General features: G+C 38.9%; 1 protein-coding gene across 1 annotated transcript in view; it reads right to left on the reverse strand.

Annotated features, from left to right (window-relative positions):
- Window positions 1-11,678, reverse strand: part of LOC129724393 (solute carrier organic anion transporter family member 74D) — a 30,359-nt gene extending 18,681 nt beyond the window's left edge. Inside the window, 1 exon segment of the mRNA XM_055679275.1 lies at window positions 10,676-11,678. Within this exon segment, the coding sequence (XP_055535250.1) occupies window positions 10,676-10,950 (275 nt within the window). The 5' untranslated portion in view covers window positions 10,951-11,678.
- Window positions 11,679-11,973: the final 295 nt, after the last annotated feature.

An 11,973-nucleotide genomic window follows, 5' to 3' on the forward strand; every position in this document is an offset into this window, starting at 1 on the left:
TTTTGCAGTAGCCATTTATTACTAACAGCCACCAGCATAACGGGTGAAACCGGCACGAGATGACCGGTATTATTTCGTCTTTCCTCCTTTCAGCTGCTAACACCTAGCGCTGTCACGAAATTAACATCAACACAAACATGCATTTTTGCAAGGTTTTTTCCGCTAGCAGCAGCATTTTGTAAAACAGAAAATTCAACTAACCGCTTCTATTATAAAACTGCGAGGCACCAAAAGGTACCAGTTGCCGATTATTCTCGTTTACTGGTAGTCCGTCCAGAACTCCAGCCATTTTAGTATTTTGCAGTAGCTATTTATTACTAACAGCCACCAGCATCACGGGTGAAACCGGCACGAGATGACCGGTACTATTTTGTTTTTCCTCCTTTTAGCTGCTAACACCGAGCGGCCGTATGTATCCGGTACGGTTTAATAATGAAACTGATGGGGTGAAATGTTCGAACGATACGTTTTATACCAAGGCTTCGTCAGATAATTAGAAAGAAGGACATACATAGGTGATGGAATGGTAGAGACAAATGTTTCTTGAAAGCTGCGCCGGCCGCTGTCGTAATATTAACACCAACACAAACATGCATTTATGCAAGGTTTTTTCCGCTTGCAGCAGCATTTGGTAAAACAGAAAATTCAATTAGCCGCTTCTGTAACAAAATTTCAAGGCACCAAAAGGTGCCAGTTGCCGATTATAGTTTCCTGGTTAGTCCGTCCAGAATTCCAGCCATTTATGTGTTTTGCAGTAGCCATTTACTACTAAAGCCACCAGCATAACGGGTGAAACCGGCACGAGATGACCGGTACTATTTTGTCTTTCCTCCTTTCAGCTGCTAACACCTAGCGCTGTCGTGAAATTAATATCAACATAAACATGCATTTTAGCAAGGTTTTTTTCCGCTAACAGCAGCAATTGTAAAACATAAAATTCAACTAACCGCTTCTATTATTAAACTGCGAGGCACCAAAAGGTGCCAGTTGCCGATTTCTTGTTTACTGGTTTCCGTCCAGAATTCCAGCCATTTTAGTATTTTGCAGTAGCCACCAGCATCACGGGTCAAACCGGCACGAGATGACCGTTACTATTTTGTTTTTCCTCCTTTTAGCTGCTAACACCGAGCGTCCGTATGTATCCGGTACGGTTTAGTAGTGAAACTGATGGGGTGAAATGTTCGAACGATACGTTTTATACCAAGGCTTCGTCAGATAATTAGAAAGAAGGCGGGGCTACATAGATGATGGAATGGTAGAGACAAATGTTTCTTGAAAGCTGCGCCGGCCGCTGTCGTAATATTAACACCAACACAAACATGCATTTTTGCAAGGTTTTTTCCGCTAGCAGCAGCATTTGGTAAAACAGAAAATTCAATTAGCCGCTTCTGTACCAAAATTTCGAGGCAACAAAAGGTGCCAGTTGCCGATTATAGTTTCCTGGTTAGTCCGTCCAGAATTCCAGCCATTTAAGTGTTTTTCAGTGGCCATTTACTACTAAAGCCACCAGCATAACGGGTGAAACCGGCACGAGATGACCGGTACTATTTTGTCTTTCCTCCTTTCAGCTGCTATCACCTAGCGTCCGCATGTCACTGGTGCGGTTTTGGAATCAGAATTATGGGGCGCCGGCCGCTGTCGTAATATTAACACCAACAAAAAAATGCATATTTGCAAGGTTTTTTCCGCTAGCAGCAGCATAAACATCGGAAACAGAAAGTGACAACAACAATAACAACAAAGTCAGATCGATTGTATCCGTTAGTGTCGACTGTGCTTGGGAAGAGAGGTAGTTATTGGCTGCGCGGTATGATTTAGACAATCGATATTAATTACCAATTTTTCAATAGTGTATCTCAAACAATAGTTTGTTTTTGTTACATAAATTTAACCGTAAAAGAATTTCTGATCGATTGATGCCAAAACCTCGAAAACCTGATTATAGATGACTGCAAAATAAGCGCTCAAAACCTGACCACTTTTCTCTGGTTTTCCCTGGTTGAATTACTAGATTTTCAAATTCAGGGGCCTAACTTCGATATAGACGTTAGTCAACGTCAAAAAAATTTGATCGATGTGGCCACTTCTAAGACTCAATGTAGTGTTCCTGAAAGCTTGGAAGAATTTCGAATAATTGGCAGCAGAATTTCTGACTACACGCCAAGAATGATGCCCATCGAAAACAGCATTGGCTATCCAAGTGTGGCAGAGGAAATAACTATGGCCGGCCAGCCTTCAAATGATCTTCCAAACAGTGGATGGCGTTTCCTTGGCTCTAGAAAAGTTTGGAAACAGGACTGGACAGCGTACGATACAAAATTACACCGCATTATGCAGCAGCAAAAACAAGCTGACAAAGCAAGAAAACGGAGGGCCAGAAGACGAAATCATTATAGGCGAAATAATTACAACAAAAACAACAACCCTTGGCATAACCACATCATTCACAACAACAACAACTCTGTCAATAACAATAGAAATAACTACAACAGCAATTACAACAATAATAATAACAATTCCAACAACAACCGCAACAATAAGAACTACTTCAACAATAACAACAACAATCAGAACCAGAATCGCAACCTCAACTTTAACAGAAATCTCGATGATAACCATCAAAGTACCTATCGAAACAATTACAACTTCAACACCAATAGTAACCGTAGATATACCAACCACAACCGTCACGTCAACAACAGTTTTTGGAATAATAACAATAGCCCCAACTATAACATGGCCAACAGGCAACAGAATAACGTCACCAACTCCAACAATAATCAACAACACACCAACTCTAATCGTTTCCATGCAAATCAACTGTTACCACCTGACAGAGTGCTTCTTGCAGCAGCGAAAGACCGATTCTCCAGACCTCAATCTAACTTCATTCCTACGATTCAATTTCAAAGAGGCGAAACTCTTAACCCATACCCGGAGTTTCCGCTTTCTCAACCCCAGATGATCAGCGATCCTGCACACCTTCCTACTTCACAATGCATTGCGTGCTCATCTAGGCACTCGTGTCTTCAACGCAATTGACTCACTCATCAGAGGACCGTTGCTGGTGATAATTTTTTTTCAACCTAGAGATGTAGGAAATGACGCGACCTGCTCTGCTCTGGTAAACACTTCTGTTAATAATGACTCTCATTATTTAGCTTCTACACTCGAACACCCCACCACTACCGAGATCTCTGTATATTGCCAAAATTTTAACCGCATGCGAGGCGCTCACAAAATTAACGAAATTCAAAAAAATGTACTATCCTGTTCATTTTCTGTTATTTTAGCAACCGAAACCAGCTGGGATGAGGGTGTTCGCAGCGAAGAAGTCTTCGGTTGCCGATATAATGTCTATAGAAATGACCGTAACTATCAATTATCTGAAATGAAATCCGGTGGTGGTGTGTTGATTACGGTGTCAGTAGACTTTAATTCAGCGCTTATCGACACCATTCAGTTTGAAGAGTTCGAACATGTTTGGGTGAAAGCAGAACTAGCAGGAGAGACACACGTATTTGTCTCTGTCTATTTCCCTCCAAATAATGCGCGGAATGAAATCTTTGAAAAGTTTCTTCATGTTGTTGAAAATATTGCATCTAAGCTGTTACCTGAAGTAAAACTCCACATATACGGTGATTTCAACCAACGCAACATTGATTTTATTCCGGACATCGATAACCATAGCATTTTACTTCCTATTATTGGCGAAAATGAAACGCTGCAACTTCTTTTTGATAAAACCTCTAGTCTTGGTCTTAATCAAATAAATCATGTGAAAAATGAACAAAATTTTTATCTAGATCTGTTAACGTCCAACATTAGTGAAGACTTTTGTGTGACGAATTCATTACAACCATTATGGAAGAACGAAGTTTATCATACAGCAATCGAGTTTTCTTTATTTGTGCATGTGAATAAAAGACCTGACGAATATGAATTCGAAGATGTTTTTGACTTTCAGTGAGCAAACTATGATGAATTAAAACATAAACTAAATAGTATCAACTGGCAAGATGTATTGTTTGAAGACGGAAACGTCGATTCGGCTATAGAAAATTTTTATAACATATTATCTGATTTATTTATTAGCGAAATACCATTGAAAACAATAAGACGTCATGGCAATTCCAAATACCCAGTCTGGTACAATAGACAAATTAAAAACTTAAAAAACAAAAAACAAAAAGCACATAAAAAATACAAAACTCATAAAAATCGTGATGCTTTAACAACTTATCTTAACATTTGCGGCGAATTAAACGATGCCATTAGTAACGCGTTTGAAGAGTTCACATTGAAGACTGAGCTTGAAATCAAATCCTGTCCAAAAATTTTTTTCAAATATGTTAAATCAAAGTTAAAATCTGAAAATTTTCCTTCAAAAATGCAACTGCATGACAAAGTTGAAGAGAATACATCTTTGATCTATTTGCTGATTTTTTTCAACAAATTTATACAACTTTCTCAGAATCTGATCGTGACTATACATTCTTCACCAACTTTCCTGAGTTTCCCAACTATTTCAATAATGAACATGTCAGCGCACGCGAAATTGAAGATACTTTAAAAGCTCTGGATGCGTCTAAAGGTCCGGGACCAGACGGAATTCCGCCAGCATTCATGAAACATTTAGCTAAAGAGCTAACTTCCCCACTGTTCTTGATTTTCAATATGTCGCTGGAATCCGGTTGCTTCCCGAAATTCTGGAAAAACTCATATCTAGTGCCTGTGTTCAAATCTGGTAAAAAAACCGACATTAGCAACTATCGAGGCATAGCCATTCTTTCCTGTATACCTAAGCTTTTTGAAGCAATAATAAACAAAAAGTTATTCCACCAAATAAAAAATAGAATTACCCCAACGCAACACGGTTTTTTCAAAGGGCGCTCAACAACAACTAACTTACTCGAGTTTATTAACTTCTCTTTGAACGCAATGGATAAAAGTAATTATGTTGAAACCTTGTATACTGACTTCAGTAAAGCTTTCGATCGCATTGATATACTTCTCTTCAAGTTACGAAAAATTGGAATTCATCCACAATTACTCAAATGGATTGAATCGTATTTGACAGATCGTCAACAAACAGTCGAATTTAAAGGTAGAATATCGAAATCTATTCAGGTAACCTCAGGAGTTCCTCAAGGCTCTCACTTGGGCCCTCTACTATTTATATTATTTGTAAACGACATTTCCTTTATTCGAAAACATGTGAAAATTCTTATTTATGCCGACGATATAAAACTTTTCATTGAAATTAAAAACGCTGATGATGTAAATATTTTTCGTAACGAGATAAAATATTTTTACATTTGGTGTAAAAAAAGCCTTCTTCAGCTAAACGTAAAAAAATGTAGTTCGATGGCTTTTGGCAGAAAAAGAAACATGCCAAGCAATATTATTTCCTTAGGAGATCAGGTAGTCGAGAAAAGTAAACGAGTTAGGGACCTAGGAGTCATACTCGACTCAAAATTAACATTCACTGATCACTACAATACAATTATTAATAAAGCTAGTAACATGCTCAGTTTTATAAAACGTTTCTACTATAATTTCCAAGATCCATACACAATAAAAACACTTTATAATTCCTATGTCAGGTCACTTTTAGAATACTGTAGCATTGTATGGTCTCCGTTTTCTGCAACACATGTAAACAGAATAGAATCAGTGCAAAAACAATTCCTGTTATATGCACTTCGTAATCTACGATGGACGTCATTTTCCCTACCATCATATGACGAACGCTGACGCCTGGGTTCGAATCCCACCGCCGACATAGGTGTCGATGGTTGTGAGGTGGCGTGATCCACTCACAACCAACCCAACTGGTCTAGATTCAATCCTAGCCGACACCGGGAGATTTTCTGAGGCGAAAAATCTCTGGGATCACGCCTTCCATCGCATGAGGAAGTAAAGCCGTTGGCGCCGGTCCGTTAATAAACGGGTCGTGAGTTAGGATCCTGGGTGTGGAGTCGCCTCCCTGGGCGTCGGTGATTGGCCACAACAGTGGCCGAACTAGACCGACGGAAAATAAGCGAGAATAAAAAAAAAAAAAATATGACGAACGCTGCAGACTAATTGACATCCAATCATTACAAGCCCGTCGTGAATTCACAATGATATCATTTGTTAACGATATCGTATCTCAACGTGTCGATTCACCCGAAATATTATCAAAACTCAATCTCTATGTACCTTCTAGAAATTTACGAACTCGGACTTTGTTTTCTTTAAATCATCAACGAAACAATTATGTTAAATACGGGCCAATTAATCAAATGATGTTAGTGTATAACCAACACTGTGAAGCAATTGACTTTTCTATGTCGAGAACTAAATTAAAACAATATTTCAATACAACGCGCAATTTAAATCGATAGAAAACATTCATTGTAATAATCCGTCAAGTGAAGAAATTATTATTCAATTATGTATAAACTCTTTTTTTTTGCTCCCACTATTATAAATAGCATATAGCATATAAGTTAGTTTTCAACATGTGTAGTCTACTTTTGTTTGACGAAATAAATAAATAAATAAATAAATGAATTAATGATGATTGATACCAACTGTAGGGCTTACTCCAATGCAAGACAATCTAAACTATTCATTACATCATGTACAGGTCGGACTCGATTATATATAGTCTCCGATATTTTTTTCACCATTATACAGGTCGGACTCGATTATCCGGAACATTAAAAAATTTTTCATTCCGGATAATCGAGTTTTCCGGATAATCGAATCACACAAAAAATACTGAAATTTTGCGATTAATGAACATAAAATAAATATTTCTTTTCTTAATTTCACTTGTATGATGCAGTGGCGTAACCAGAAGTTGTTTCTGAGGCGAAAAGGGGAAAAATCTTGAGAAGCAAAAAAAATAAACTGGACATTGATTATTTTCACTCAATTCGAACATGTCCCAAACATGCCTGAATTGACTTGAATGGTAACAAATATGCCAGAAGGGATGGTAAAGGCTAAATTTCGGAATAATAATTGAAAACGGATACCAAAAAATAAAATTCCGGATAATCGAGTCTAAAATTTCGGATAATCGAGTTTCCGGATAATCGAGTCTCCGGATAATCGAGTTCGACCTGTATAATCGAATTTTATATATAATCGAATCAAAGAAAAAATATTTTTTTCTGTTTCACATAAATGATTTGTTGTTTTCGAATAAATGAGAAGAATATTATTTTTGACCCATCCCTCTATAGGTCAGAAAACACATTTCTTACAAAAAAAAAAATATATCTTATAGTTACTCCTGATGTTATTGCATTTGGCTGCAAAAATTTAAAATTTAGATCAGTGTATATTAATTTGTCAAGTCGTTTGTATATCATTTTCCAAATTTTAAAACATTTAAATATTTTTAAATTTTTTTTAAAATATTTTTTAAATTTTATTTTTTTCAAAATTATTTTTCTTTAGGTATTTTTATATATTTTATTTTTAAATTTTTTAAAAAATTTTCAAAATTTTTAACATTTATTTTTTTTTTTCTCTTTTGCATCAAGTGTTACGTATTTTGTGGAAGTTCTCTTATGACATATCAGCTCCAGAAAAGTCATATTTGAAATTAAAAAAAAAATTTTTTGCTACCATATTTATTCCAATATTATATATATAATCGCATCATACATAATCGAGTTCGACCTGTAATAGAATCACACGGAACCTACTCAATATAATAAAGCTGATCTAAGTACGTTAACTGGCGTACTGACTTGACACTGTTCGAGTAGGTATCACCCTAAAAAAATAGGTAAACTGACAGATGACACATGTCATTTCTGTAATTCTGAAGTAGAATGCAAAATCTGGGGGTGACTGTCTCTGATACCCAGAATGATGGAACGAACTGACAGTACATATAAATTACGGTGAAGTACACCACAATATATCTAACTAATGGCAGGCTTTGTGTTTTGCTCATCTTCATCTTAAAGCGAAAACAGTTTTCTTCCGTCTTAACAACTGTGAGCTTACATTCAATGTACATCACACCATCTGCTGTGAAGAGAGCGCAGGGTAATAGTTTCTCTGACGAAAAAACGCTCCTAATTTGACAGAGCAAAAACCCAGTGAAACTCTTGGAAATTGCTCATCCGCGCACGCAAGAAAAGAGAAATAAATTGCTCGGCGATCAACTGAGCATTGCGTTACCGTTCTTTGCGCTCTGGGGTGCGGCAAAAGCAGTATAAAATCGAACTTTCTGCAGAATACGCACCCATGGTGAGTTGTGAATCCTTCTATAATATTAAATTCGAAAACGGTTAGCATGTGGCTTTAATGTGAACCTAAATGTTTTGATATTTGGCCAACTTCTCTTCTAGTAAAGCAGAAGCTAACGAAACTGAGAGAGCAAACAAATGTTTACCCCTAACACGCGATGATTAAGAGTGAAAAGGAACTCTACGACTGAAATACTCTACGCCTAAATGTGGATAATTACTCACTCTGTGTGAGAGAAAGTCTAATTCTCCAAGAAGTTTAGCAGGTAGAGAAGGAAATTTGAGCAAAAATCAATAGAACGGAAGAAGCCTGACTAACTGTAGCAGTGGTCGTAAGCTCCTACAGGAAAAAAAATCTTCTACTTCTACTTTAACGTGGTACTGGCACACGAGCAACCAAGGAAAGATCGATGAACCAATAGAAAATTGGTCGTATGCTGACAGAAAAGAACGAGTTTTCATCCTAAGCGTCTGTTCCTAACATCAGGGGCGGCTCTAAAAGCAACTGATCCACAGCTGAACTATAAAATGCGGTGTCTCGCCAGCAATACCCTTGGCAGCAGCCCAGTCGCGGGACTAGGGATCCACAACCCTGGCTTTGCTGTAAAGGGATTTGTGGTCGCAAGGTACAGTACTTCCAGATCAGCGGCACCACCAACGAGCTGGGTACTAGCTTTATAGTGCTGGGCAGGATGCAGAGTCGTGTGATCAAGTAGCATACGATCACCGACAGGTTGTGTATGTTGAGATTAATAGGCCGATTCTACAACTACCCCATCTTCAACATGCACTGCACCAACAAGCGAAAACCCGATCAATCTCGATAGCAATCAAGGAAATCGTAACGATGAAACTCGGAGTGGAGGCACCGATTGGTAGAAACGAATAGTATGACGGGGAATGCGAGACAGTGATGAATGAGAAGAACCGGACCTGGGCGATATACCTGGGCAAGTCAGCGAAGGAGAACAAGGCCAAGTACAAACGGGCACGATGCGACATGGTCACGATTTTCAGGAGAAAGAAGCGCCAGCAAGAGGATCGTGAACGAGAGGAGCTTGAGCAGCAGTCCCGAGCGAGTGATACGCAGAAATTTTGTGAAAAGGTTAACCAGACAGAGGCACTAATAGGAGATACCCGAGTATCAGCTTCCGATGTTCATGAAGTTCGTTGTGAGATCGGGAAGCTAAAGAACAACAAAGCAAGCGCTGGCTAATGCGCTGCACTGGGTCATTTCATGGGATTTGAGAGAAGGAAAAGCTGCCAGACGAGTGGATGGAGGGAGTCGTCTGCTTCATCTACAAAAGGGCGACAAACTGAGGTGCCGCAACTACCGCAACATCTCGCTTATCAATACCGCCCACAAAATACTCTCGCAGTTCCGTCGTTTATCACCTTCTTTCACTTACCAGGAGTTTCTTGGGTCAGTACAAAGCGGGATTTATGGAACATTATTTCAATCCGACAGATCTGTTACGACAGAAATGTTACGAATACAACGTGCCCACACATCACACTTCAATTGATTCCACGGGGGCCCACAATCGATCGAGAATAGCTCTGGCAAATCATAGACGACAATCGATGCACCGATGAACTGATACGATTGATCAAGCCCAGCAAACTTGTTCTAATATTCTCAATATTCCGAATCTCAGTGTAATTAATCTTATAATACTTAAAAATTTCTAAAAAGTACTCTAAAAAACTTCTTACAGTCAAAGAAAACTCAATGTTTGAAACGTTCAGAGTTTTTGCTTTGTGAGAAAGTATCTGCAGTCACACCATAACTTGAATAGGTAGTAAATAGAATTCCTCATTTTGATTTCAACTCACTTAATCCAAAAAAAAAAATTATAGATCTTTACAGCCGTTACTGTCTTCTAAATTGTAAAAGTAATGTTTTTCACAACAACTGTGTTGAATAATCGTCCAAACACGAGGAAGTATAACGGATGCAGAAACCGAAAAATTATTGTGCTTCCAGGTGCATATAGGATATCGAACGTCTTCGTCAGTGGTTTTCTCCGGCCCCCTTGTGCATAAAATTGTTGCAGATAAACTGCCGAAGATAACCACTGACGAAGACCTTCGATACCCTGCAAATTAAAAAACTAGCCTTGAAGGATTTGGGAAGACAAGTCGGAATTTTGTAAAACACGATTCTATTCTAACAAAATTGAAATAACCAAATAACTGACACTCTTTAGGATCAAGAATCTTTAAAGTGTGCTGAATAATAAAATCTAGATTTTTTCAGAATCCTCAAGATTTCTAGACAAAAGTAAATTTTAATTTTTTTTGACAAATGTATTATTATCTAGTGCTTTCTGAAATCATAGCTCACATGAGCCTGAACCAGTCGGTCCAGTAAAAATTGCAGCAACGTTATCAAAATGACAAGAACAGTTCCTTACCTTTGCAAAAAGGGACCTTTGAAAAACCAGAACCCACACGTGGTGTCCTTGGTCAGCGGCATATCCTTAAACATGTCCTCCAGATCATCTGGAATCATCTTCTGGAACTCGGCGCCATTTTTCGTCTTCTCACCGTTGTTGTAGCAGTTGTACCGTTCCGAAGCTTCGACATCCGACTCCTTCTCGCGTAATTTCTTCTCGTCTGCCTCATCGCCAACACAATTATCACTTTTCTCCTGATATCGCACCGTCAGGCTATCGGTTTCAGCACTCATCTTCTCGGGCGGTCTTAACACGGGAAGGTGCGTTCTTCCCACTCAACGTAACCGATCCGTGACGGTGGAGGGTGTCAACAATCCTATTAGCATTCACCAATGAAAACCGTTCCGTCAACTTCTTCACCACTCAAACAACCATTGTCAACATCGGCGTCATTAAGGCGCGCACTACGGATTCACAAAATTCCTGTTCTGCCAGCTAACTACTGTTCCAGCCGTCGAAAGCCGTTACCACCGTTAGGATACGAGAGTCACAAAATAATCCTTCACATTTATCGCACTCGCAGGAGCTTGTTCGCGAACGACGACGGGACACAGCACTTCAACGCTTGACACCCTCCGCAGCATATGTGGCAGTGATTTTCACGCTTTTAGTCTCTTTTATAATTTAATTGCTGATCTGCGAGGATGAACAAACACACACACACGCACTCTATCCGCTTTCCGAGCCACTTAGCCGTGTGTGGGGAGGATGTGGGAAAATCTTAGCTCAGCCAGAGATAACGCTGTTCGGACTACGGATGGCTATGGACGAGCGACTAGAAATTCTATGTTTAAATTGTCTATTGTACTAACAGAGATAACGTCAAAACGGCGCGGCACTTTTGGACCCTGTCGGATTCGAGGTGTGGGACTGACCGAGCGGCGCGCGGCTTGATTGTGCGCCAAACAATTCCGGTGATATATGATAAGGATTGATCTCTGGATTTGTCTTGTCTCTCGGAGTTCAGTGTCGCTAAGAAAATTTTAACGCGAGCCAAGCTCGAGCGCATTAGCGTTGTTTTGATGTGTTTATGAGTGAATTTTAGATGCGAAAAATTTGGAAGAATTTATTGGAATCTTGTTCTCTCTTTGTCTTTGTAGGTTATCTTTGTAGGTAATCTTTGTAGGTTACAACAGATTTGCAATGTGTAGAGAAAGCTGATCACCCCAACACATTGCCAGGTGGAACAGAAAATAAAACTGTCCAACTGATGAGTTCACTGTCTTCAACTGTCATGGAAATGTTTGCTCAAGCTG

This window comes from Wyeomyia smithii, chromosome 2, assembly GCF_029784165.1.
Source record: "Wyeomyia smithii strain HCP4-BCI-WySm-NY-G18 chromosome 2, ASM2978416v1, whole genome shotgun sequence".
Lineage (NCBI taxonomy): Eukaryota > Metazoa > Arthropoda > Insecta > Diptera > Culicidae > Wyeomyia > Wyeomyia smithii.